This window comes from Panulirus ornatus, chromosome 46 (genome assembly GCF_036320965.1).
Source record: "Panulirus ornatus isolate Po-2019 chromosome 46, ASM3632096v1, whole genome shotgun sequence".
NCBI lineage: Eukaryota > Metazoa > Arthropoda > Malacostraca > Decapoda > Palinuridae > Panulirus > Panulirus ornatus.
In genome coordinates this window covers 2457341-2483821 of record NC_092269.1, presented here as the reverse complement: position 1 = coordinate 2483821, position 26481 = coordinate 2457341, and the positions used below count along the sequence as shown (strand labels likewise).

The 26481-nt window shown below is 47.1% G+C and overlaps 1 protein-coding gene across 10 annotated transcripts in view; it reads left to right on the top strand.

Moving 5' to 3' along the window:
• The window catches only part of LOC139763049 (ras-GEF domain-containing family member 1B-like), a 731513-nt gene that overhangs the window by 270305 nt on the left and 434727 nt on the right, over positions 1-26481 (top strand). For 2 of the 10 annotated variants that reach the window (XM_071688623.1, XM_071688620.1), the window contains exon 2: positions 5548-6293. The exons of the other annotated variants lie outside the window; for them this stretch is intronic. In XM_071688623.1, the coding sequence (XP_071544724.1) occupies positions 5548-6293 (746 nt within the window). The remainder of the gene's footprint in view (positions 1-5547; positions 6294-26481) is intronic. 10 annotated transcript variants of the gene reach the window in all.

The window sequence follows — 26481 nt, the reverse complement described above, 5'->3', positions numbered from 1 at the left end:
GAGAGAGAGAGAGAGAGAGAGAGAGAGAGAGAGAGCGGTGACGAGAAGCCGTCGATGGTTCGCGATAGTGTCGCCCACGTCATTCAAGTTCCCCACTCCCCCCCCCCCCACGGGGGTCCATTAATGGGTGCCACTCTCTCTCTCTCTCTCTCTCTCTCTCTCTCTCTCTCTCTCTCTCTCTCTCTGGCGCGGAGGCTTCCAGGGCAGCGGCCGGAGGGCGGGGGAGGGGGGGGGGGGGGGCTGTTCCAGCGTCGCCTGGACTTCCACGAAGAAACGTCTTCTTGATGGCTCCTCCTGTGCCACGCATCAGTCCCCGCCCGGGCGTGGGGCTGGCGCGGCGTGCACGCCACGCCAGCCCTGATGACTGACTGACTGACTCTCTCTCTCTCTCTCTCTCTCTCTCTCTCTCTCTCTCTCTCTCTCTCTCTCTCTCGACGTCTGAGGTAATTGAATTATGCATTTGTGCGCTGCGATTTTTTTTGTTATAATGTATATATGTTTATAGAAAATGGTTTGATGGTTTACGAGATGATCACATTGTTTATCGCCCACGTGGGGGGGTCATCCTAGTTGTAATGACCCATTCCCCCATGTCTCTATACCCATTCCTCTCCCATGTTTCTACCCATTCCCGCACCCATCTCCCATGCCTTTACCAGTTCCTCTACCATTCCTCCCTTTCCCATGTCTTTCCTTCTGTCCCCCTTCTCCTCTGCTACTCTCCCTCCCCCTCCCTTATCCTTTCCATCACTTAATGACGGGTGGGAGGTGGGGGGTACTGGATCCTCCTCTTTCCCTCTGTGACGGGAAGAAAAATTCCCCCTTCCATCCCATATGTCCTTGTGACGTCACAGTGGAGCAGCATACATCATTACGTCATCCTTGACTTCGCCACCCCCATGACGTCACGCTGGTGTTTGTTAGGTAGGAGATGGTATGGGGAGGAGCGAGAGAGAGAGAGAGAGAGAGAGAGAGAGAGAGAGAGAGAGAGAGAATCTGATTGTCCGAGGTGAACAGTGCAATCTGATGGGCTGTGTTAGGCGGGGAACGCTTTCCCTCCCCCTTACCCCTCACCCCCACCACCACCCCCTTTCCATTTTCCTTTCCCATCAGTACTGTAGTGTGCCCCCCCCCCCCCCACCTCTCCTCGCAAGTGTGGAGCAGCGTAGCCTTAAATAATTCAGTCGTGTCGTATGCAAATTAGTTCCTGAGGGAGTGGGTATGTGTTCATGTTTTTCAGACTGGCTTTGTCCAGAGTTTGGATGTGTGTGTGTGTGTGTGTGTGTGTGTGTGTGTTGTATTTACCCGTACAATGAAGTGGACTAGGTTGTAGCTACGTTCTTGTATCACCCTGTAAGAAATTCCTTTACGATCGTAAAGCTTTTTAAGCTACTGTATTTTTGGTAAGGATTGATCATATCGCCAAGGTTCGTCACTCAGTTTATTGATCATCTTCTTTCATAAATACCTAAGTACTTTCTTAAATCCTTGTAAACAAGTTTCTTGCTTAATTGATTTTCATGTTATGAATTCTTGCTTGCTCTGTCTTCACCACTTGCCTGTTGTGTTTATAAACTTAAAAAAGGGTTGTGATCAACTCGCCACTTCCTCATCTCTCTCTCTCTCTTTCCCAATGATGACCGATCTCTGGCACCTGACCTTTCGCCGTACACACCTGCTACCCTTAGTTCAGATGGCGCTGTCTTCGTAGCGCTGCTCTCACACGATAGAGACAAGGTTCAGGGCAGCGCTACAAAGCGATAATGCGCTTCAAAGCCGATCGCACACACACACACAGTATGTCCCGTTGGGTAAATGTTTCCCCCCCTTTTTTTTCCCCTTGTGCTTTTCTCCGGCCCGACCTACATGCCAACAGACACCGTGTCTCCCATGACTACCTCCTCCCACGGTGTGAAGGTGGGTGTCATGTGATCAGGTCTAACAATAATGTCTGCTTCTCTTTCGAAGTGCCTCTCTCACACACACACACACACACACACACACACACACAGCTTCCTGTAGCTCACTCCCTTACACATGGTAACTATGATATTCGCTGGTGTGTGAGTCCGTGGTTTGGTTGTGGTGGTGGTGTGTTTGTGGGTGGTATACTGCATGTTGTGCGTGTGTGTGTGTGTGTGTGTGTTTTCGTGTGTGTTTTTTTAGGGGGGGGGGGGGGTAGCGTGCGCCTGGGGGGAGTGATTCCAAGGTGTGAATCTGGCTTGGTAATTTGGACGTGTGGGAGGTAAAGTGGGGACGGATGTGGGAGTTTGGGGGGTAGGGGGGTGAGGTGGGGGTCAAATTGGGGACGGACGTGGGAGTATGAGGGGGGGGGTGTGTTTAGGATATGTGGGGTGAGGGTTGTGTGTGGGAGAGAGTGTGTGACGGTCATGCGTACTGGGATAAGGAGTATAGTATGTGGTATGAGGGGGGTCCGAGTCATGAGGAGTGGAGTACTGTGGTGTGGTGTGGTGTGGTGTGGAGTGATGTGGTGTTGTGTGGAGTGGTGTGGTATAGTGTGGTGTGGTGTGGTGTGGTGTAGAGTGGAGTGGTGTGGTGTGGTGTAGAGTGGAGTGGTGTGGTGTAGTGTGGAGTGGTGTGGTGTGGAGTGGTGTGGTGTGGTGTGGTGTGGTGTAGTGTGGAGTGGAGTGGTGTGGTGTGGTTTGGTGTGGTGTGGTATAGTGTGGTGTGGTGTAGTGTGGAGTGGTGTGGAGTGGTGTGGAGTGGTGTGGTGTGGAGTGGTGTAGTGTGGAGTGGTGTGGAGTGGAGTGGTGTGGAGTGGTGTGGAGTGGAGTGGTGTGGAGTGGTGTGGTGTGGAATGGTGTAGTGTGGAGTGGTGTGGAGTGGAGTGGTGTGGAGTGGTGTGGAGTGGTGTAGTGTGGAGTGGTGTGGAGTGGTGTAGAGTGGAGTGGTGTGGTGTGGTTTGGTGTGGTGTGGTATAGTGTGGTGTGGTGTGGTGTAGTGTGGAGTGGAGTGGTGTGGTGTGGAGTGGTGTGGAGTGGTGTGGAGTGGTGTGGTGTGGTGTGGAGTGGTGTGGAGTGGTGTGGTGTGGAGTGGTGTAGTGTGGAGTGGTGTGGAGTGGTGTGGTGTGGTGAAGTTGATATTGATACTTTGTGAATGCCTTGTGAGGTCTTTGAGGGGTTTCATCATCCCCCCCGTCCAGTAGCGAAGGGCTGGGGGTCCCAGGCTGCTGGAGTGGGTCTTTGGTCGACCAGGCTGTTGGAAGCCGCATCCCACCCCCCCCCCCCCCCCACAGCCAAGGATGGTCTGGTATACTATATAGGTGTTTGATGGTCTCTGACGGGGGGGAGTGTCTGGCTTTTCGAGGGATGGGGAAGAATTGTTGGTGATGGTGGTTGTGGGAGAAGATTGTGGTGGTGGTGGTGGTGGCGTTGAGTCGTGTTGGGGAGGGTGGTACTGGTGGAGACGAAAAGTCCTAATGTGGTGGAGATTGTTGGAGGGACGGTTAGCTGGTTGTGTGGAAGGCCGTGTGTGTGTGTGGTAGGGACGGTAATGGAACTTGTGGTAGTGGCAGTAGTGGTGGTGGTGGTGGTGGTTGTGTGTTGTGGTGGTTGTGGTTGGTTGGGTTGAGGAAGTAGTCGTCTCCTGCAGCAAGCAGGAGGAGGAGCAGGAGGAGGAGCAGCAGGAGGAGGAGGTGGTTCCTGCTTGCTGTGCGATCTCGGACCTCACCTTACCTGCTCCTACCCAGCTCTCCCTCTCCCTCCTCAGGTTACACACACACACACACACACACACACACACACACACACGCACATACCCCAGCACCACCACCACACCCCCTCCTCTGAGCTCCCCCATCCACTCACCCTCCCTCTCTTCCTCCCTCACCGTGTCTCCCTCCTCGCCTCATAACATTCTCTGGCTTCTCTTCGCCGCCTCTTCTTTCCTCCCTCCCTCCCTCCCTCCCACCTCATTCCCCTCCTTCCACCCCCCGGCCTCATTCTCGTGCCTCACTATCGCCTCATATACACCCACCTGCTGGTTTTACGAAACCTCCCCTGCCAACTTCTGCTGCTCATTCCAGTGGTTATCACGTCTGGTAGCGTACATGTTGCATTCACTCAATTTCTTCCTTTTATACTTCTCTCTCTCTCTCTCTCTCTCTCTCTCTCTCTCTCTCTCTCTCTCTCTCTCTCTCTCTCTCTTGGGCAGTCGTTAGCCTCGGTCGTTGGCTTGAACGACCACGGTCGGGTAAGAGGATGTGAGGGGATGGTGGGGGGGATCGGGTCGAAGGGGCCGACAGGTGGTGTCGGGAGGGGGGGGTGGGGTGTGGTCTGGGGGTGATGGGGTGGGGGGGGGTTGGTTGTTGGGGGAGGTTGTTAGTGAAGACGCCAGTCTTGATCGGAAATGATTTCAAACAATTTTTTTGTTGTTCTTGTTCGTCTGTTTGTCATTACTTGCTCGCTTCGTTTGTTTTTCCTTGCTTGTTTCTACCGTTCATAATCTCTGTGGAACGGATTTCCATGTTTACATATTTGTGCGATAAAAACGTAAAAATAATTGACTTAATTAATGCTATTAAACTTCATATACGTCCGTAGATATACCTCATTTTAATATACAGTTACAGAAATACCGTATTTAAGCTATTGTTATAGAAATCTCGTGTTTGATTATGTTAAAGAATATCCCTTACACACACACACACACACACACACACACACACCTTTCCATATTCGTACGTAAACAGAAAATGAATAATAATTCCATATTGATGCTTAATTGACATGATTCGTTCGCTTACCATTGTCATGTGAAGTCATGGTATGGCGCGGACCCAAGCAGTACGTATAAGCTTATGAATCAGCTTTTCCTGCGAGAACACTTGACCTGACCACCTCAGCTTAGCGTACTAGACACAGCAGAACAAGGGGAAACAAATGTCGACCATATAGACATTCATCATTTATGTAGCCGACATTTTTAGCATTAAGATTTGTTTTGGTGATTGTAGGTTACGGTTTCCGTTTTTCTTTTTCTTCAGGCGTGATTTTTGAACATCGTTTTCTATGCGTTCAGGAATTCTGTTGTCATACGATCGTAGTCATCCTTGTATCATCGCTGCTCTTAACAACCCTTGATGACGTGACCCCGACGTAGCCCAGGCCACGTCGGGGTCAGGAAGCTGAGGAGGAAACACAGTGACCACCACCACCTGATGTGGTTGTGCACTTGAGGGAAAGAGGAGGGAAGGGATTTTAATTTGTACTGATGTTCCCAACTCCGTTATTATTATTTTTTTCTAGAAGTTTATTTGGACTTTAGTGGTAATTCTATGTCCAGCCGTCCGTTTTCTAACTTGCTTTCGGGTGGAGGTTCAGGGAAAGCGGAGGTTGGTGAGTGTGTAGAATACGAAGCCTTGAGTCTCAATCATTATGAGTCAAGTTCTACCGTGAATTTAACCCAGAATGCTAGAATGGTTGAGAGGGTTGTCATCCCTGAGGCTTTGAGTGATATATGAGGGACGACGTCTTATGAGGGAGGAGGAGGAGGAGAGATCTTGGTGCTCATGATTGTGGTCGACAGGCACAGGTGTGGTAGGGCCTCAGGTCGACCCGCAAGAAGCCGTCGACCAGCTCTTCGGGGCCGGGCGGGCGCGCGTGGTCGACGCCGTGACCTCGACCAAGGTCACGGAGCAGGAGGTCATTCTGGTCAACGGCGTGCCGGTGCAGCTGGTCGGGGAAGACGGCGACGCCCTGAAGGCGGCGCTGCTGTCGGGGAGGCTCCCGGACCAGGCGCTGGTGAACCGCGTCCTGGCCTCCGTGCTCGGGGCGGAACTCAGGGGCGTCACGAAGGTGGAGAGCAACCTGACCATGACCTCCCGGGTCACCACGAAGGACACGCTGACGGTGCACCAGAACGGCCGCGTCGTGGACGAGAGGTCGTCGGAGACGCATCTGGACACCCGCCTGCAGGGTCACTGCGCCGACACCCTCCCGCCCCTGACAGCGCCTTCCATCTTCTCCTCCCCCGCCACGTCGAACTTCTCCTGTTCGTCGACGCCTTCGTCGCTAAGCTCCTCGCCCTCGCCCCGCCCGCCCTCCAGATCCAGCAACAAGTCCCCCACGCCCCTCAACGGCACCGGCAGCGTCTCCGCCAAAGGCTCCCCCGCCCCTTCGAGGCTGAGCCGGAGCTCCTCCTCCAGTAGAGGGAAGAACTTGCCTTGCACGAGCGTCAATGCCGACCTCGCCGAGGCCCTGTCTCGCACCGGCCTCGCGGACAACACGAGACCCAAGAACGGAGAGTACGTTAAGATCCGCCAAGTTCAGAAGGTAAGAGAGTATAGCTGAACTTTCCTCTAGCTTAAGATCCGCCAAGTTCAGAAGGTAAGGCAGTGTGGCTGAACTTTCCTCTAGCTTAAGCTCCGCCAAGTTCAGAAGGCAAGAGAGTATAGCTGAACTTTCCTCTAGCTTAAGATCCACCAAGTTCAGAAGGTAAGAGAGTATAGCTAAGCTTTCCCAGCATAAGCTCCGCCAAGTTCAGAAGGTAAGACAGTGTGGTTGAACTTTCCTCTAGCTTAAGCTCCGCCAAGTTCAGAAGACAAGATAGTATAGTTGACCTTTCCCATCATGTTTATAGGTCACACCTTGTTTATATTCTATTCTACTATGAAGTATGGCGTCGAAAAGCCATTGTTACAAGACTCTACACTTTATATAGTCGACTTCTGTAGATCTTAAAAGCACCATGATGTGTTACACCTGATTCCCTTCTCCTTAGAGCCAGTGCTACAGAATTCTTAAGAACTAGTAATGATGCGTTCGTGCTTCCATTACCAACCCTGCTCAGAACTGACACAAACACACACACACACACACACACACACACACACTTTTTAACAAGTCTTTATAGAGTGGGAAGACAGACTGAGGGACAAATGAATGATTAACACTGATTAGTATTCCTCTCCTTCAATAAGATGAATAGTAATAGTAGCACCACTGAGGCATAAAGTTAGAATGAATAGCAAGTTAGGTATAGTATAGCTGGATCATAGCTATATACAGTATAATCACCAGGCAGTATTATTTATCAGCCAGTCAATTTATCAGTCAGTCAGTCAGTTTATCAGTCAGTCAGTCAGTCATTCAATATCTTGTTTACATAAGAAAACAAAGTGCGAGACGTATATGCTAGGCAGCGCCACGTCGATCTTCTGTTTGGCATCTTAGAATAAAAATGATCATATTTGAGAACAATGATATTATGATGATGATGATGAGGGAAATGATAGATGTTTGAGATTAGATTAGATTACCTGCAAAAGCAGCAAGGCAAACATTAGGTGATTACATTCATGACAATGTGATAAAGACTTCGTTAAATTCCCTTGCATTCCACCACTCTGTGAAGGGAATCCATATATATATATATATATATATATATATATATATATATATATATATATATATATATATATATATATATATATATATTTCATACTATTCGCCATTTCCCGCGTTAGCGAGGTAGCGTTAAGAACAGAGGACTGAGCCTTTGAGGGAAATCCTCACTTGGCCCCCTTCTCTGTTCCTTCTTTTGGAAAATCAAAAACGAGAGGGGAGGATTTCCATCTCCCCGCTCCCTCCCTTTTTTTCTGGTCAAGTGCACATTGGTATTACATATGTAGAGATAGATAGATAGATAGATAGATAGAGAGAGAGAGAGAGAGAGAGAGAGAGAGAGAGAGAGAGAGAGAGAGAGTTCGTGCGCACGTACGTAAGTACCTGTTGAGTACACGAGTCTCTCGTAAGTATGTGTGAGGAGAATAAACACGTTCCTCGGGCGGCCATTTGTGTGTAAGGCGAGCTGGGGGTGCGGTTTGCCCGCTTCACCCGATACCCGGGCGGTGTGGTGGTGGTGGTGTGGTGGTCGTAGCCTTGAATCCTGGCTCAGTGGCTGTCTGCTTGCTTGCGCGCGCGGCAGGCAAGGCGTGGTGTCTGCTCCCTGCCAGGTTGGCTGATGCTGCGCGGGGTGGTGTGGTGGCGTGGTCCTGTCATGTGACAGGTGGAGGCGTGGGGTGGTTGGTGACTGATCTTGTCACATGGCAGTTGTTCATGACACATGGTTCCACGGCGTGGTGATTAACGAGTTGTAACGACAGGTGTTGACGATAGATGGCCACATGGTGTGGTGATTAACGTGTTATAACGACAGGTGTTGACGATAGATGGCCACATGGTGTGGTGATTAACGTGTTATAACGACAGGTGTTGACGATAGATGGCCACATGGTGTGGTGATTAACGTGTTATAACGACAGGTGTTGACGATAGATGGCCACATGGTGTGGTGATTAACGTGTTATAACGACAGGTGTTGACGATAGATGGCCACATGGTGTGGTGATTAACGTGTTGTAACGACAGGTGTTGACGATAGATGGCCACATGGTGTGGTGATTAACGTGTTGTAACGACAGGTGTTGACGATAGATGGCCACATGGTGTGGTGATTGATCTTGACTGTCATATGACAGGTGTTCATGACACATGGTTCCATGGCGTGGTGATCAATGAGTCATTATGACAGGTATTAGCAGTGACAGGTTTTCTTAAGCTGCCGTGACCCTGTTTTCTGTCTATACGATCCGTGGTAACAGGTTCTGAAGGGGGTATATCATGGAAATATACCGTTAGGTTTGGTATATTCCGCTGAAGGGGATGTGTACAATATGAAGGGCGTGGGGGGGTGAGTGAAGGGAAGGATGAGGTTAGATTAAACGAAGGAATACGAGGAGGAGACAGACGTAACCATCCTGTATTGGCTCATCTAGACGAGGTCATCTGCTGGAGGACAGTAACAAGTAAACAGCCAGTTAGGGAGTTGAGAGCCTCGAATCACTAGTCACGCTCCGTGATTTAAGAGAATCATAAACACTCGATTTAAAGTATGGGATATCCATTTAAGGCACTTTACGCTCTCTATATACATTGATGCGAGTATGTGTGTATATGTCTCGCGAGTCGTTCCGTTATAGGATCGTATAGTCTTAACCTATATAGACGGAAGGGTAGGGTTGAGGCCCCTGTGGCTCGTGCACCACTCGATGTACACACGAAGGAAGGAAACCCCGTAGTGTGTGTGGACAGTATTGTGACGCGGAAGGTTTTTGGTGAGGTGTAGATGGCGAGGGACGAACGCACTTGAGGGAGAGAGGGAGGGAGGGAGGGAAGGAAGGAAGGGAGGGAGGGAGGGAGGGAAGGAGGGAGGGGTCGACCCCAGTAGCTGAATCATTTCTTGGAAGTTTCGACGCTGGGTTCATGCTAGCGACGTGACCTCCCTCCTCACCCCCCACATTCCTCCTCTTCCTCCTCCTGGTCTTCCTCCTCCTCCTCCTCCTCCTCCTCCTCACTCCTGCAGCTTGGTACTGTAGCACTGGAGAATGACAAGCAAGAGTCGAGGAGGAGGAGGACATTAATGTATGTGGTCGTGAGGGTGAGGCTGGAGTGACAGGGAGGAGGGGATGTCGAGGGTGAGGGTAGGCTCGAGGTCGAGATGGTTCAACCTTGCCTCGTATACGAGTGATGACGTCACCTCACCCTAGCCCAGCAGTAGTGACGTCACACTTCCCCCCCCCACCCTTGGCGGAGCAACCTCCATTCATCGACCCCCCCCCCCCCCCCTCGCGCTCCCCATACCGGAAACTCCCATTGTGTCTAAGGAATATTTCCCCCCCCCCCCCCCCACAGCCAAGGTACGGTTTCCGGTAAACAACAAGAGAGAGAGAGAGAGAGAGAGAGAGAGAGAGAGAGAGAGAGAGAGAGAGAGAACCGACTGTAGAGCACAAATATCTGCAACGAAATTGGGTGGTTAGTTACGTCAATGGGAGGTTTGAAGAGGTGAACTGGCAGTTAATATGAATCATACGTAGTTGATAGAGGGGGTGGAGGGGCGGGGTCAAACAATAGGTCACGTATGAAAATCAGAATGGGTGATTTGAGAAATGCTTTTGGTAACTATCAAGTTTATAAAGAAGTTGATAACAAGAGACAGATATAGACAGAACACATATACCTCATTTGAGACAGGTAATTGGCACATAGAATACCTAACTACTTTGCTAAACCTAGTTGTAGTAGAGGTCAAATGTCTCTCCTCCCCCCCAACCCTCCCTTGAGGTCACACGAGCGCCGAGGTGTAGTAAGCTAGGTCAGGGAAGTGTGATGCTGCGACCCAGGGCGACCTCGGCTCCCCCGTACATTAGGTCGCCACAAACAGGTTTGTTATCACGAGTTCGTAGATACGGTGCGAGCCAGGCCAGTGAGGGACGCTCTTCTGGGAAGTCGAGTGACGTGTTACATGTGAATCATTTTCAGTGTTGGCGAGGAATTTATTGCATCATTTTCCTGATTGTGTTCTTGGTAAAGTAGGGATAAGGGAAGACAGGCGTTTATAGTAGTAGCTGTAGCAGTAGTAGTAGTAGTAGTAGTAGAGCAGTAGTAGTAATAGTAGTAGTAGTAGTAGTAGTAGTAGTAGTAGTAGTAGTAGTAGTGGTAGTAGTAGTATTAGTAGTAGTGGTAGTAGTAGAAGTAGTAGTAGTAGTAGTAGTAATAGTAGTGATTGAATATTTATGTTTACTGAATTTACTTCAGCCAAAAGCTGAAGAAACACTGGAAATAATTTCCCTCTAGCGATAAATGATGTAATTATTGATGTTGTCAATGACTAGTGTGAGATTGTATTTGCAGCGATCTGCACGAGGTTATTAGCGGGGGGGGGGGGGGGGGGGTTTGGTGTAGAACTGCAACTTGGGGAGGAGGGATCTCAGACTGGCCGGAAGTGATGGTGGCGAGGTCGTGGTGCAGAGGTTTCGTTCCGAGCTGTTTTGTGTGTGTGTGTGTGTGTGTGTGTGTGTGTGTGTGTGTGTGTTGCACAACACATATTCAGACTCACTCTTGAAGATTGCTTCTTGGGTTGGGGGGTGGGGTGGGGGGGAGGACCCACATCGCACCCCCCCCTCCCCTCCTCCTACCATTTCTTTTGATCTGCAGTGGAGCGAGAGACGCTAAGCCGCTACATAGTCTCTCTCTCTCTCTCTCTCTCTCTCTCTCTCTCTCTCTCTCTCTCCCGTGTGGCAGCATCTTTACGGCTGGCTCGAAAGGGACCGGACTGGGATGAAGGGGGGGGGGGGGGTGATGGGGAGAAAAGGGGGGGGTGGTTCGATGCACCTCTGGTAGTTTGCAAGATGATAAAAAAAAAACGGAAGGTGGGTAGGGGTCGGGGTAAGGGGGGTTAGGGGGTTTCTGACACCTCCTGGAGGATAGCAGGACCCACCACGTGGGGGGAGGGGGGGCAGTGCAATCTTGATGATCCTCCTCCTCCCCCTCCTCCTCCTCCCCCTCCTCCTCTTCCTCCTCCTCCTCCTCCTCCTCCTCCTCCTCCAGAGCCCATGGGAAATAGAAGACATGGGGGAGGGGGGGGGGAGAGGAGGGAAGAGGGATTGGCTCTTATCTGACAGCGATGTGCGGGTGGACGAACAGGGGAAGAGGAGGGGGTTGGGATCGCCCTGGGGTTGGAGAGGAAGGGGGAGGAGGGAGGAGAGGAGGAGGAGGAGGACGAGGAGTTAGGAGGAAGAGGAGGGAGGGAGGGAGGAATAGAGGTTTTTGGGGTGAAGGACTTGAGAAAGGGGGGGGAAGAATTTTAAGGGGTGTACTTAAGGGATGGTGATGGTTTTAAGCAAGGGTTTTTGGTAGAGAGAGAGAGAGAGAGAGAGAGAGAGAGAGAGAGAGAGAGAGAGAGAGAGAGTAATAGAGGATGGGAAAGACGGAAAAGATATAAAGTAAAAAAAAATTCCACAACTTCGCTGTTCTGAGAAGGGACTAGGGAATTACAATGGTTAATCTTCGTGTGGCCGCTCTCCACACACAAACCAGAGGAAGCATTGTGTTTACACGTAACGCGTAGAGAGGTTGTGAGGGGAAAAACGGGATAAAAACACGAGAAGACATTATGTACCATAACGGTGTGTACTCGTATGACTGGTATCCACAGAGAAACAGTTGGAAGCAGCTTGTGTGTATTCCTGGCCAGTATATTCCTGGAGTACAATGTTATAATGTTAAAGTCTGCTCTGAGGCCCAGGATTCGTTGGTTTCTAAGTGTAAGCTTGCCTTAAATGGAATAATTTGCATATCCTGTTACATTATTGCCTCCATGTTCGTAAGGGTTCTATATTTAAAAGTGTTGTCTGTCACTAATGTCTGTGTTGGTGCATTCTGTACGAGAACATCATAGGATTTACGTCCCAATGGCTTTAGTTTAGTATAGCAATGTCATACCTCCCCCCCCTGGCGTATAAAAGGCTTGAAGAAAAAAGAGATAAAAGATAGACTTTCCTGACTGATAATGATAAACAAACGCAGTATCAGGCTATCTCAACACCACACATGTTTGATTCAAGCTCATGATTGCTTCTTGAACGTGTGTGTGTGTGTACGTCCAGGGGTCCCCGAGGGGATTGCTTCTGTCTCCCCTTCTGATTCTGGGTGGCTGGTAATATATATCTACCTGTTGTGTTGGAGAGTAATGAATGCGAGCCAGAAAAACAATGTTTACAATATCGATCCTAAATTGAATCTTATTTTTTGTGTTCGTCGATATATGAGGTTGTAATCTGCATTAATATGAACTGGAATAAATATTCTCAGATAATTGTTTGTTGCTAAGATCATATATATATATATATATATATATATATATATATATATATATATATATATATATATATCGCATTCAGTATAGTCGAGGATCATCTCACAACAAAGCAGTCGATCATTTCCCTGCTCCTGCGTGGAGCGCAACCTTGAACCCATGAAGGAGGTGCCCTGGGGTTGTATAATGATGATGATAATGATGATGACTAGTTATAATGATAATGATGATAATGATGATTTAGTGATAATGATGACTACGATGGAAATGTATCCACTGATTTCTCGAGTCTCCTGGCGTATCGCATTTGCCTCACCTGGGCGACTGGTCGCTTTGGTCTACGGCAGCAACTGGTCGGTCGTCTTAGGGTCGAAAGGGTAGAGGGTTGGGTCGTGTCGACCAGACTTGTGTGTGTCCCTTATGTGGGATGTCAGCTCTTGGGAGGGAGGGGGAGGGCGTCAGGCACACACACACACACACACACACACACACACACACACACACACACCTCCATTAATCCCCTCTGGGGGAGGGGGAGGGGAGACTGGTCGTGTGGATTTACACCGGCGGGAATGAGGGGGGAGGGGGCAGGATTTTTAGGATTTTTACACGGGGGAGGGCCTCCGTGTGAGGGGGGGGGGGTTATTTACATCCAGGTGAATTCACAAAAAGGCAGTGTGAGAGAGGAATCCAAAAACGTGTCTTTTTTTTTTGTTTACATAGTAGCTCAACATTGATCAAAGTAGATTTACGAAAAAAAATGGGAAGATAACACCGTGGTGATTTACAGATGGGTAGGAGGTGAGGGTGAAGCGACGAGGTGGTTAAAAAGTAATTAATTGGTAAGAGGATATGTGAAGTGGGACATTGATGTTGGTGGAAGAATACGATGTTTTTATTGAGTGTACGAGACTGTAACCCGAAGTTATCAGGTTGTAAGTTGTACTCTCGACTTGTTATTGATGTACTTAACATAATGATGTTGATGTTTTCAACGTAATAGTCCCTCTGTGGGGTCTTTCTACACGTCATGTCATGCATCTGTGATGGAGATGATGACTGGACTAGCTTCACGTGTTCTCGTCGCCGGGTTCGATTCTCCGTAGGTTTGAACGCGACGCATCCTTATCTTAAAGTGGAAAACACGTGCAGCAGCATTTTTTAGCTCGAGATTCTTTGCGAACTGGAGCGTAAGGTATTGAAATTAAGGGTTTGCTCCCCCCCCCTCCCCCGCCCCTCTCTCTCTCAGTCCTTCATGGGTGTATCGACCTCCGCAATCGAGGAGGAAGGGAGGAGGAGGAGGTAGCGGAGGTCGACCTCAAGAGTCAAGAGTGGAGGATGATATAGTAACAACCCTGGACCGATCCTATCGACCCCCATCCCCTCCCCTCCCACCACCACCACCCAGACGACGGGGGGAGGGGGCAAGGGGGGGAGGGGAGACTCACAAAGACTCCAAGCATTCCCAGAACTCACTAAGGGTTCACACGCTGGCTCAAAAGGCTGACAAAGGTATGGGAGAGAGAGGGTCTCTCTCTCTCTCTCTCTCTCTCTCTCTCTCTCTCTCTCTCTCTCTCTCTCTCTGGAGGACACGCTAACAGCCTCAGTGATTCGAGGAACTGAGAGAGAGAGAGAGAGAGAGAGAGAGAGAGAGAGAGAGAGAGAGAGAGCTCTCTTTTAGGGCCTTTATAATAAGCCCCCAAGAACCCAAAGGATTCGAAGTGCTTCTGAAACTTGCCGGACCCTGGCTCTTCGGTGCTTTAAGGATTCGAGAACCTCCGAAGGCTTCAAGAATTCGAACCGCTTCGAAGATGCACTTCCTGGACACCATCTGGTGTCTTCCAAAGCAGTAACGTAACGCCTTGTGTTCTTCATCTGCAGTAGGCGTCCGTGGGGTGGGTGTGTGTGGGGGGGTGGATGTTGTTATATAAGGTGCTGGTTGATGCATTATATCGCAAGCAAGCAAGCAAGCAAACGCCTGTGAGCAAAGCAAGCACCGCCTCCCCCACCATCGCTCACTCACCACCCCCACGTCACGACCCCCCTCGCTAATACAACCATTGGCCATCTTGACTTCATCATCTTCGTCTGTTAATTGCCAGGATTGGATTCGAACACGGAGATGAAGAAGCGCTTTGGATTCGGGGTCAAGGAACGCGTGCTTGCTGTGCTTGGTCTTACATCTGGGATGTTAGTCATCTTCGTAATGACTCAACCACAGTTGTGAGCAGTGTTCGACCTCAATTCTGTGATGAGCACACACGGGTTCGACCCTTGGGGTAGGTTGGCCTGGCCTCGTGGCTAAACCCCTGAATGGCCAGGTCGTCACACCGCCCAGGGGTCGTACCGTCGTGTTCAGGGGATCTTAAATTCGCGCTCAAGGGTCGTACCGTCGTGTTCAGGGGATCTTAAATTCGCGCTCAAGGGTCGTACCGTCGTGTTCAGGGGATCTTAAATTCGCGCCCAAGGGTCGTACCGTCGTGTTCAGGGATCTTAAATTAGCGCTCAATGGTCGTACGACCGTTCTCTAAGGTCGTACGACCGTTCCGAAGGTCTTTGCACGGTAGTCAGAGGTAATTACTAATGCAAAAAGGTCGTATCCTGGTACGCGAGACGTCTCGCACCGTGTGTACATCAATACTCGTAAGCTCAAAACAACAGGTGATTTAATGCGCTACAGAGACTATTATTATCATTGTAGTAGTTCAGACTTCAGGCTACAGCGATGCCAAAACACACACACACACACACACACACACACACACACACACACACACACGTGCAGTACACTCAAGTTGTACAGGCTTGGTGAAGGCGACCTGTGTGTGCTGTCGACGATTTTTAAATTGTACACAACTAATGTACGAATTTAAGTCTAGATTTTACTGAAAAAAAAATAAAATCTCGGTTTTGTCTAGATGTTCACGGATGACGTATTTCAGTGTCAGCATTGGCGAGGGAAGCGTTGGCTTGGTGGCTGGAGGTTAAGGAAGGCATTAAAGGAAAACTATATTTTCAAGTTGCTGAAGAAAAATAAAATATTTAAAAAAATAGAGAATCTGGTAACTCAGCCACCACCTCGAAATAGTGCCGAAACATCTAAGTTAAACGCTTTATTTATTTACTTAAAGGCTCTATGTATTAACTTAAGAGGTCTTACTTTTATACTTAGAAAGATTACTTGTGAACTTGAGAAGCCTTCATACATGCGTAATGTACGTACGAACATACAGCAGAGACCTTAGTCATTGAAGACTTTACATATATAGATGAGGCCTTACTTATATACTTTATTTGCACTACTTAAACATCTACGAGGCTTTGAGACTTAGGGTACTGTGTGTTTCCACCATCTCGGTTTTATTATTACTTCAAGGTCATTACTTAACTACTTAATGACGGAGACAACACATGGAGAGGGATGAAAGAAAAATGTCATTAGGAGAAATTATCCACTTGTTCTCAAGCTGTATTAAAAAGTATAGTGAATAGACAAGAGCGAAAGTACTTTATTTCTGCCGTATTTGATAACTAAATTCAAAGTCAGAATTAGGTGGTTATAGGTAGGAAAGTAATATCAAAATCCATCAGAATGATATTATTTGATATCCACCCGCTGCTATTTGGCAACTGTACCACCGGCCAACCGCCACGCCTGAAGCTGGATTTCGTAAAAGATCATTCAAAATAAAAATGAAATTAATAAAATTAGAATACTTTGTATTGGCCTGCACTAGGATTAACTTCGTCTATAGAACTTGAATGTGAAGAATGCAGAAAATAGAGTTATGTAATTCACATAAAGAATATAATGCATTTATGGAGAGAATGAAATAAGATAAATGGTCCTTTCAAAAGAGATTGAAATATTTTGAAAAAATAATGATAATTGTGACGAGTCACCACGAATGATTCGATCTTTTCACCAATTTATATCGATTTTTTTTTTTTATGATTTCCTGGAGTACACTGTAAATAAGATTCGTGTGAACGATAAAATATAAGACCTTGTGGAAGACCTCGCCCGCACGCCTTGTTGACATTGGCTGTCCGGTCTTTAAATTTGGATTTGATATTCCCTTTAAATCATTTGTTTATGTTTACATATGTCTATGTTATAGTTGTTAGTGTGGTTTCGCTGTCGTATCTGTACAATCTAACGAAATCTGACAAAGGTAATTTGTACGCATGTTAATGCCTTCGTGTTAATACTTGTATAATTATACGTATATTTATGATTATATTTATATTAAAGGAGTTTAATTAACAGGTAGTTCCCTTTTAGAAGTACCTCATACTCACTTATGGAGAGAGAGAGAGAGAGAGAGAGAGAGAGAGAGAGAGAGAGAGAGAGAGCTATTAGTGTATGGATGTACATAGGTTAATTAACCGCATTTCGAACAATTGTTAGCGCGTGTTTCTACTTATAGACGTCTCATGATTGGTCGATCCCGAGCTCTGATGCCGCTGATTGGTCGGCTGTCAGTGTAGGCGACGGTAATTGGTCGATTCCTGGATATTTACATCCCCCAGCCTCGCCGTGGCCAGATTTCTCCTCATTAACCATGTTTATCTGGTGTTGTGATCACGTGTACCTCCCGCGGACGCTAATTACGCGCGTTACGGCCGCGGGCGTGCTATACGCAAGCAGGTGAAGTGCGTCAGTGCTCGTTGGACTTCATCTGTGAGACGGGTAATTAGCTAATTACGATGACAGGTTGTTGGAGGAAGGGGGGAGCGATTACCTGGAAGATATCCTAGTTAAATCGTCATAATGGATAGCGAATACATGGATACCGTAAATGCCAGGACGCCCGACATTTTTTCTTGTTCCCAGAGTTTGTGTAGATGTGTAGTCATCCTATTAATCACCTAATTGATAGTTATTCATTAGATCCTCATACCCAAGTGGTGTTTTTCGCGATAACCTAAGTTGTTAGGATTTAAGTGGATGCTACAGTTACCATGTAAACAGACAGATGTAAGTGATAAACCGAGATATGATTAATGGACGACTATTGTCATTACTCACACGGGAGAGCGACGGAACGATGAAAACATTATGTGACGTGTAGCATTAACTGCACCATTCCGGTGATAAGCGCGTACATAAGGGCGTATGTAGACCGTCACAGTGTTTACCTTTATCGCCTCTAAGGTCAACACGTACTTCAGTGTCCTAGTGGGGGGAAAAAGGGCGTGTCATCGTAAGATATATCTGACCCCACAAACATATATATATTTATAAAATAAATATAATATAATATATATATATATATATATATATATATATATATATATATATATATATATATATATATATATATATATCCCCATACTGTATAAATTTTGAGCAGATGGTTATAGTTAGTCAACAAGTATGCTATGTCTACAATAAATTTTGAATATCGTAATAAACAAGATGAATTATCTTACGTCAGGCAAACAGTATATCTTGATTATCTTATGCATTGTTGTTTGGGAAATACAATATCATTCTATCTTAAACAAATATTGCTTCTTATATCTTAAACAAGATAAGATAAACCGGTGTCTGATTTTAAATGAGGAACTTAAGATATCTTAAGCAATGGGAGAAAGATAACGTAACATGTAATCTTTTAACTGAATAATTTTGATATCTTAAACAAGATTGTAAGACATGTTGGTTAGGATTTAAGTTCGCGTTTTGGCTCAGGGTCATTTTGTGTGATCGCCAGTCATTCAGCTTTTTTGACGACGTCTCCAGAAGTGAAGGGATGATAAAGAAAACGTAAGATTGAAAGAAAACTGGACGTCGGATATTCCTCTATACTGTTCGAGTGAAATTTACCGGTATGTCTATTTTTTTTTGCCGCGAACGGGGAAGTCCCGTAAGGTAAATGTAATTGTTATTAATTATTTCTATAAACATTACAGTGGCCAGTTTCCTTCAGAAAATAACCAATAATAAAAAACAGTAAACAATAAATATTAACTTTGGAGATTATTAAGAGCTGGGCGCGAGTCGGTCTTAAAAAAAAGAAATGTAATCCTGACGAAAAATTAAAGTAATTTGAGTCTTAAAAAATGTAATCCTGATGAAAAATTAAAGTAATTTGAATCTTAAAAAAGAAAATGTAATCCTGACGAAAAATTAAAGTAATTTGAGTCTTAAAAAATGTAATCCTGATGAAAAATTAAAGTAATTTGAGTCTTAAAAAAGAAATGTAATCCTGACGAAAAATTAAAGTAATTTGAGTCTTAAAAAATGTAATCCTGATGAAAAATTAAAGTAATTTGAGTCTTTAAAAAAGAAAATGTGATCTTGAAAAATTAAAGTAATTTGAATCTTAAAAAAGAAATGTAATCCTGACGAAAAATTAAAGTAATTTGAGTCTTTAAAAAAGAAAATGTAATCTTGAAAAATTAAAGTAATCTGCTGCATCAAATGATTAACTTACGTTTGGAATCATGGTACGTAATGCTTAACTAGCTTGTAATAGGGTTAGGCTTGCGAGGGTAGGTCTTCAAGCTTGGTGGTGGGGAATGTTGCCAGTGTTGTGGTGATCACTACTGGCCCCCCCCCCCCCAGACCCCGTCCTGTAAACACTAATTCCAATTCGAATTGGCGCGTCGGGGAGCGCTTCGCGCAGGCGCAGTGCGCGTTGTCGTCCTTTTTAAAAAATGTTACGGTTTTTGAAAATTTAGAGTTTAATGTGATTAATATTAGTTCCTGATGTTCATCAATTTAGGGGAATTTAATTGAATGATATATGAGGTTGTACTTGGCTTGATAAACGCCTAATAACGAAGAAAATGATCAAAAACACAATATTTAAAAGTATTGACATCTGTCGTCAGCGATCCAATACTGTCCATTTTTGGCATTCACAAAATAACTGATTTAGAAATAAATTTTTTGATAGCTGAAGTTTGACGTTAGAAGCCGACGAATCTCTTAACATAATTTTTTTTTTACTTTGTTTTTCAATGCAAAATGTTGTAGTGGTGTTGTAAGTTGTTCCCGTCATTAATCCCGAAAGAAAAAGTTGTGAAATGGTTTTGCTGTGTGAAGATTCATTTGGTGTGTCATACACTTGGGCAATGATTCTGAGGATTTTATTTTTAGTGTCATAAGATAATCTTCAATACGTTTTCTATTGCTTGAAACTAAACCTAACCTAACCTAGCCTTAACTTAACCTAGGCTAAACCTAACCTAGCCTAAACCACCCTCGCTTAACCTGGTCAACTTACAATATGGTTTATCACATCTCTTCATTTATTTATTTTATGTATGTCTTCAAACAACTTAGTTTCTATTCAACTTTTGTATTGCTTTTTAAGTGATTTTTTTTTCTACATTTTTGAGAGCCTTAAATCGTGTGTGTGTGTGTGTGTGTGTGTGTGTGTGTGTGTAGAATACATGGATTGTTATGTAGTGGATTTAAAAAGAATTGTAAAATGTGGACATAAATAGTTGGGGCTCAGGTCACGACACACAATATATATACATTTAGTCATAATTAAAAACTTTCTTCACTGTTTGAGTTGAGTCATTAAAGCATTAATTAAACTTTTTTTTTCGTTAGAGAATTAAGGAAATATTCTTTACGTGTTTATGATGGCTTTGTTTTTGTCCTTTACTTGTTTGTAAGAGCTTTTGTTTGTCTCATTACTTTGTTTTTGTCCTTTACTTGTTTATAAGAGCTTTTGTTTCTCTTATTTGGGGTTCGTGTGTGATTATGGTAGCTTGTTCATTTGTGGTTAGTATGTGGTTAGGGTGTGAGATATCACGGGGGAGGTTGGGGGTTGGTTGGTCCTGGGGGGCGGGGGAGAAAGGCTTTGGATGGTTTGCGAGGGAGGGGGGGGATGGAGGGGGTGTGGTTCTGTGTAGTAGATGGGGTTGACTTATGGGGGGGGGGTTGGTCATAACAGAGTTGCTGGGGTTTGTATGGTCAGGGGGGGCGGGGGTGATGATGGATGATGGGGGATCTCTCTCTCTCTCTCTCTCTCTCTCTCTCTCTCTCTCTCTCTCTCTCTCTCTCTCTCTCTCTCTCTCCCTTTTGGGGGTGATTGGCTTGGGGGGAGAAAGGGTGGATGGGGGAGTGGAGGGGGAGGAGGAGACAAACAAACATGGGTGAGGGGGAAAAGGGAGGATGGGGTATGGGTGTGTGTGGGATGGGGTGAGGGGGGAGGGTAAATAAGCAATATCGAAGCCAAAGCCAATATTACAAGAACGCTGGCCATGCCTGCTGGCTGAAATGTGTCGCAGACGAGGAGGAGGAGGAAGAGGAGGACTAGGAGGAGGAGGAGGAGGAAGAGGAGGAGGAGGAGGGGGAGGAGGACTAGGAGGAGGAGGAGGAGGAAGAGGAGGAGGGGGAGGAGGACTAGGAGGAGGAGGAAGAGGAGGACTAGGAGGAGGAGGAGGACTAGGAGGAGGAGGAGGAAGAGGAGGACTAGGAGGAGAAGGAGGAAGAGGAGGAGGAGGAGGAAGAAGAGGATCCTGGTATTTTTTTTTTTCACTTGTTTACGAGTTTTATTTTCCGTATGTCCTTGCGCCATGTACTTGTTTCTAGACAAATTACTGCGTATCGTTTATTTGTTTTCTGGCATTTTTTTTTTATTGTGGTGTCCAACTTTTGTATGTTTCTTGGCATTATTTCCTTGTTTCCAGGCATTATTGTGTCGTTTTTAAGGCATTTTTATTTGTTTCTAGGCATGATTTCCTTGTTTCTAGGAAGTGTTTTCTGGATTCTAGGCATTTATGTATATTACAGGCATTATTTCCTTCAGTTTCTTGGCGTTATTATTTGTTTTCAGGCGTTATTTTATTTGTTTATTGGCATTAATTTATTGTTTCCTATTATCATTTACTTGTTACTTATAATTTATTTGTTTTGTTTCTGAACTTCATTTGTTGTTCTGTCGGCATCATTAACCTGTTGCCTTAGGCTTGATGATGTATTTGTTTGTGAGGATGATTTCCTTGTTGTGTTGTTTTTGTTTTTGTTTGGGTGTTTGTCATTGTTTTGTGTCGGTTCTGTACGCGTTGCGAGGTTGCTCGTGTGTGAGTGGCTGGTCTCGCGACGTGGGTCGGGTCGTTAGCAGACCTCAGTAGCTACGTTCAAGGTTGACCTTGAGCGTTACGTGCGTAGGTCGCCCTTGAAGGGGGAGGGGAAGGGGAGGGGTGGGTGGGGGGGACGTCATCGTAAGGAGTTACGAGCAGTTTCTGCTCATAACTAGCGGTCGACGAGGGTGCTAATGACGTGTGGTTCATTGCTGGTGTGGACGGGGGTTTGTTTACGTATGAGACACACACACACACACACACACACCTGCCTGCTTCCCCTGGCCTGCTTCCTGCTTCTGCTAATTATTAAGTTCCGTATTACCTCGGGGAGATATTTTGCTTTTTTCCTGTCTTCCTGCTGAGCAGTTCCTGCTTGATGACTTGATGGTCTTCGTCGTCTCATTCCCTATTGTGTCACACGACTGCTTGCTTTCTGCTGCTCCTGCTTGCCTGCTGTTCCTCTCCCACTGCTTTCTCTGCTGTTCTTGTTCATCTCCTGCTTACTGTCAGTCACCATGCTTCCTCTCCTCCTGCTGAGTTCCCTTTGCTACCTGCTTTGCTCCTCTCTGCTGCCCGGCGTTCCCTCTGCTTACTGCTTGTCCTCTCCTGCTGATAACACTCTACCTGCTGATCCTCTCCTGCTCAGAACACTCTACCTGCTGATCCTCTCCTGCTCAGAACACTCTACCTGCTGATCCTCTCCTGCTTACAACACTCTACTTGCTGATCGTCTCCTGCTGATAACACTCTACCTGCTGATCCTCTCCTGCTGAGAACTTGCTCATCTCCTGCTTTTTCGGTAAATTCTAAGGAGTTCAACCAAGCAGGTTAGGACAAGTTTCTGGCCACACCAACAACCTCTTACATGTTGTGTGTTGGGATTACAAAACAACAGCGTGTTGTATTTAGCTAAATGGTAAAGAGAATTATTTAATGTCGTTTGTAAGGTTATTTATGAGTGATTATGTCTTTTACGACCCTTGAGCACGACGGTACGACCCTTTAGCACGACGGTATACGACCCTTGAGCACGACGGTACGACCCTTGAGCACGACGATACGACCCTTGAGCACGACGGTACGACCCTTGAGCACGACGGTACGACCCTTCAGCACGACGGTACGACCCCTTGAGCACGACGGTACGACACTTGAGCACGACGGTACGACCCCTTGAGCACGACGGTACGACCCTTGACCACGACGGTACGACCCTTGAGCACGAAGGTACAACCCTTGACCACGACGGTACGACCCTTGACCACGACGGTACGACCCTTGAGCACGACGGTACGACCCTTGACCACGACGGTACGACCCTTGACCACGACGGTACGACCTGAAGTCCGAGACTGCGTGACCTATGACCTACTGAGAACGAAAGCACGTCTCTGGGTTTTTTTTGGGGGGGGTCTGTCTTAGAGAGTAGGCTCGGAGGTTTCTCTGGGGAGGGGGGTGTGTGTGTCCATCTTGCCCTGGGGGACGTGTGGTGGACGTAACCTTGACGAGGTGCTAGTTCACTCTCAGGGGGTTATCTGGGGTCATCCTTGTCCAACGCTTTCTCAGAGGACACCACTACTGCCATCTCTCTCTCTCTCTCTCTCTCTCTCTCTCTCTCTCTGGGGATGACCTTCGATTCTTAGGGGGATGGATGGTAGGGTCGTCTGCTCCCATGTTCTCTGGGGGAGGGATGATGGTCCTCCTCGCTCATGCCTTGTGCCCCTCTGGGGGTAGACGACCTTCGCTTCGATCTTGTCTCGGGGGGTAGACAACCTCCCACCCAAGCCCTCTCCTCTCTGGGGGAAGGTTGGAAGTCTAGAGAGAGAGAGAGAGAGAGAGAGAGAGAGAGAGAGAGAGAGAGAGAGAGAGAGAGAGAGTATAGGGGGTTTTAATGTGGGGATGGAGATGGTAGAGGGTTTTGGAGGTAGTGAGAGCTACGGTTGCTGGAGGAGAGTGAGAGTGGGGCTGGGAGAGTTGGGAGAGAGAGAGAGAGAGAGAGAGAGAGAGAGAGAGAGAGAGAGAGAGAGAGAGAGAGAGAGAGAGAGAGAGCAGTGACTGCAGAGAAGGAATGAACCTGGACGAAAATGCTTTGAGAAAAATCACCCCGGCCAGTGTGTGTGTGTGTTGTGTGTGTGTGTGTGTGTGTGTTGTGTGTGTGTTTGTGTGTGTGTGTGTGTGCTTGCATGCACGGGGTGCCTGAGGTCTGAAGATCTGTCTGTGCTTGGAAGCCACCTCCCGCTGCAGTGCCCCACTGCCTGCTTGCTTGCTTGCTTGCAGAAACTACAATTTGTCGAATCCTGTATATATGTATATATCATTACTCCAGGTCCTTCCCCAGTAAGCTGGGGTTGTGGTGGCCCACAAGGAGGGGGGGGGGGGTGTGAGAGGAGGTTAAGCTGTGGGGGGGGGGGGTGTATGTAAGCTTGCCACAGTGGGTTAAAGAAGTGGGGTTTAGCTGTGGTATGTGGTGGTTGCTCGCTCCTCACTGGGATGGGAACTCATTCATGTGTGTACATTTGATGTGCCGACAACAACAACAACAACAACAACAACAACAAGCAGTTGTACATGTGTTGTGAGTTGTGGCTCAGGGCTGGAAGGTGGACTTGGTTTACTTAAACCTGGAGTGGTTTATAAGGTTTAGTGTTCCATTGTAGATTATTATCATTATTATTGTTGTTATTATTATTATTATTATTATTATTATTATTATTATTATTATTATTATTATTATTATTATCGTTATTATTATTATTATTATTGTTGTTGTTGTTGTTGTTATTATTATTATCAATGTACAAGATCCCACGTGATCAGTGGAGGACGTGTTGTGACCGGGAGTTGTGTGAGGCGGCGGTCTGTGCTGGAGGAGGTTGTGAGGTGCTGGAGGTTGTGAGGTGCTGGAGGTTGTGAGGTGCAGGAGGTTGTGAGGTGCTGGAGGTTGTGAGGTGCTGGAGGTTGTGAGGTGCAGGAGGTTGTGAGGTGCTGGAGGTTGTGAGGTGCTGGAGGTTGTGAGGTGCTGGAGGTTGTGAGGTAATGCACCAGCCCAGACCCCCCCCTCCCTTTCCCCCACTCCCCCTCCCCCTCCCCCTTCCCCCCTCCTCCTCCGAGTGACCTTTCATGGTCAGAGGCCAGTGGAATTTCCTCTCCCCCCCACCCCCCTCCCCCTCCCCCTCCCCCTTTCTCTCAAGTCACCGTTGTATTGACCTTGTTGTCGCAAGGTACGGGGGAGAGGGGGGCGAGGGTAGGAGGGGGGGGGGGCGCTGTGGTAACCACCAAACCCCACCCCCCTTACGGGAGGGGGGAGGGGGTCGGGGGGGTGGTAAAGGGACCAGAGTTACGATGGTGAGTTACCATCTTAATTTGACCGACGGTCGTATTTGGGAAGAAGAAAGAAGATAAAAAAAAGTTCAGCGGGTTGTTAAGTTTTGAACTTGGTGAGTTTCATGGGGTGGGGGAGGTGTGGGGGGGTGGGGGAGGTTGTGGGGGTGGGGGAGGTGTGGGGGTGTGGGGGAGGTTGTGGGGGTTGGGGAGGTTGTGGGGGTGGGGGAGGTGTGGGGTGGGGGTGGGGAGGGAAGGTACGTTTAACGGTTGGTGACCTTTGAACTGCATTGTGGGTTTAGGTTAACTGGTTGTTATAGTATTTGTTGTTATGTTTAGTTTCGAATGGTCCTTCTGGTACACACACACACACACACGGCTTAAAAATATTCTGAAATACATTTAAAACTTATTATGTGTTATATAAGGACTAGAATGAAGCTTTGATTTCAATGTTTTGTGTTGCCCAGTGGAAGAAGAGACAGTGTGAGTCATGGTAGATGTATGATTTCTGACGAATTTTACGATAATACAACACAAGACTTCAACCCAGAGTTAAATATATTAAATTATGGCTTGATTTTTTTAAATGTTACGTATTATAGTGTGGGATAAGATGGGCGTTTTTTTTTTTTTCTATTTTTTTAGTGTATTTTTGACTTTAACTCTGACGTGTGTGTTTTTCTTCAGTGTATGATACGAGTGGACGAGGGTTGACGAGTTTGACTTTCGAGGGTTATGAGTGATTATAGTGAAGGTCAGGTTGTAGAGGCTGGCACGACGCGTATTGCTCTACGCTGGTTGTTTGGGTGGGGGAGGGAGGGAGGGAGATCCGTCAGGGTGGGTGTTGGGGGAGGAGAGTGTGTGGGTGTGTGTGTGTGTGGGTGGGTTGGTGGGTGGGTGTGGATGGGTGGGTGAGACAGTGTTGTGGTGTTGGGGGTGATTTCTGGTCACTGTAGTGGGTGCAGGTGGTAGTAGTAGTAGTGTTGGTAGTGGTGGTGGTTCAAGGTGGGATGTAAGTGGTGGTGGAGGTCAGTGGTCACTGCAGTGGGTGTAGTAGGTGGCAGTGATTCAGTCCGTCGTCACTGCAGTGGGTGTAGGTGGTGGTGTAGGTGGTGGTGTAGGTGGTGGTGGTGGGCACTGCTGCTGCTGCTGCGCTCCCCCCCTCCCCCTCCCCCCTCCTCCCCATAGCCTTAAAGTGGCGTTGCCACTTGCTCGTCTACGGCCACTCCCCACCTGCCTTGCCACTTCCCCCTTGCCACTACCACTGCTACTGTTCCTTCTTGTACGGCATTTCCTTCCTCTTCCTCCTCCTCCTCCTCCTCCTCCTCCTCCTCCTCCTCCTCCTCCTCCTCCTCCTCCTCCTCATTCATTAACACCCAGTCTAATCCTTCCTCATCATTCGAACCAAAATCATTTTTAAGAAACATT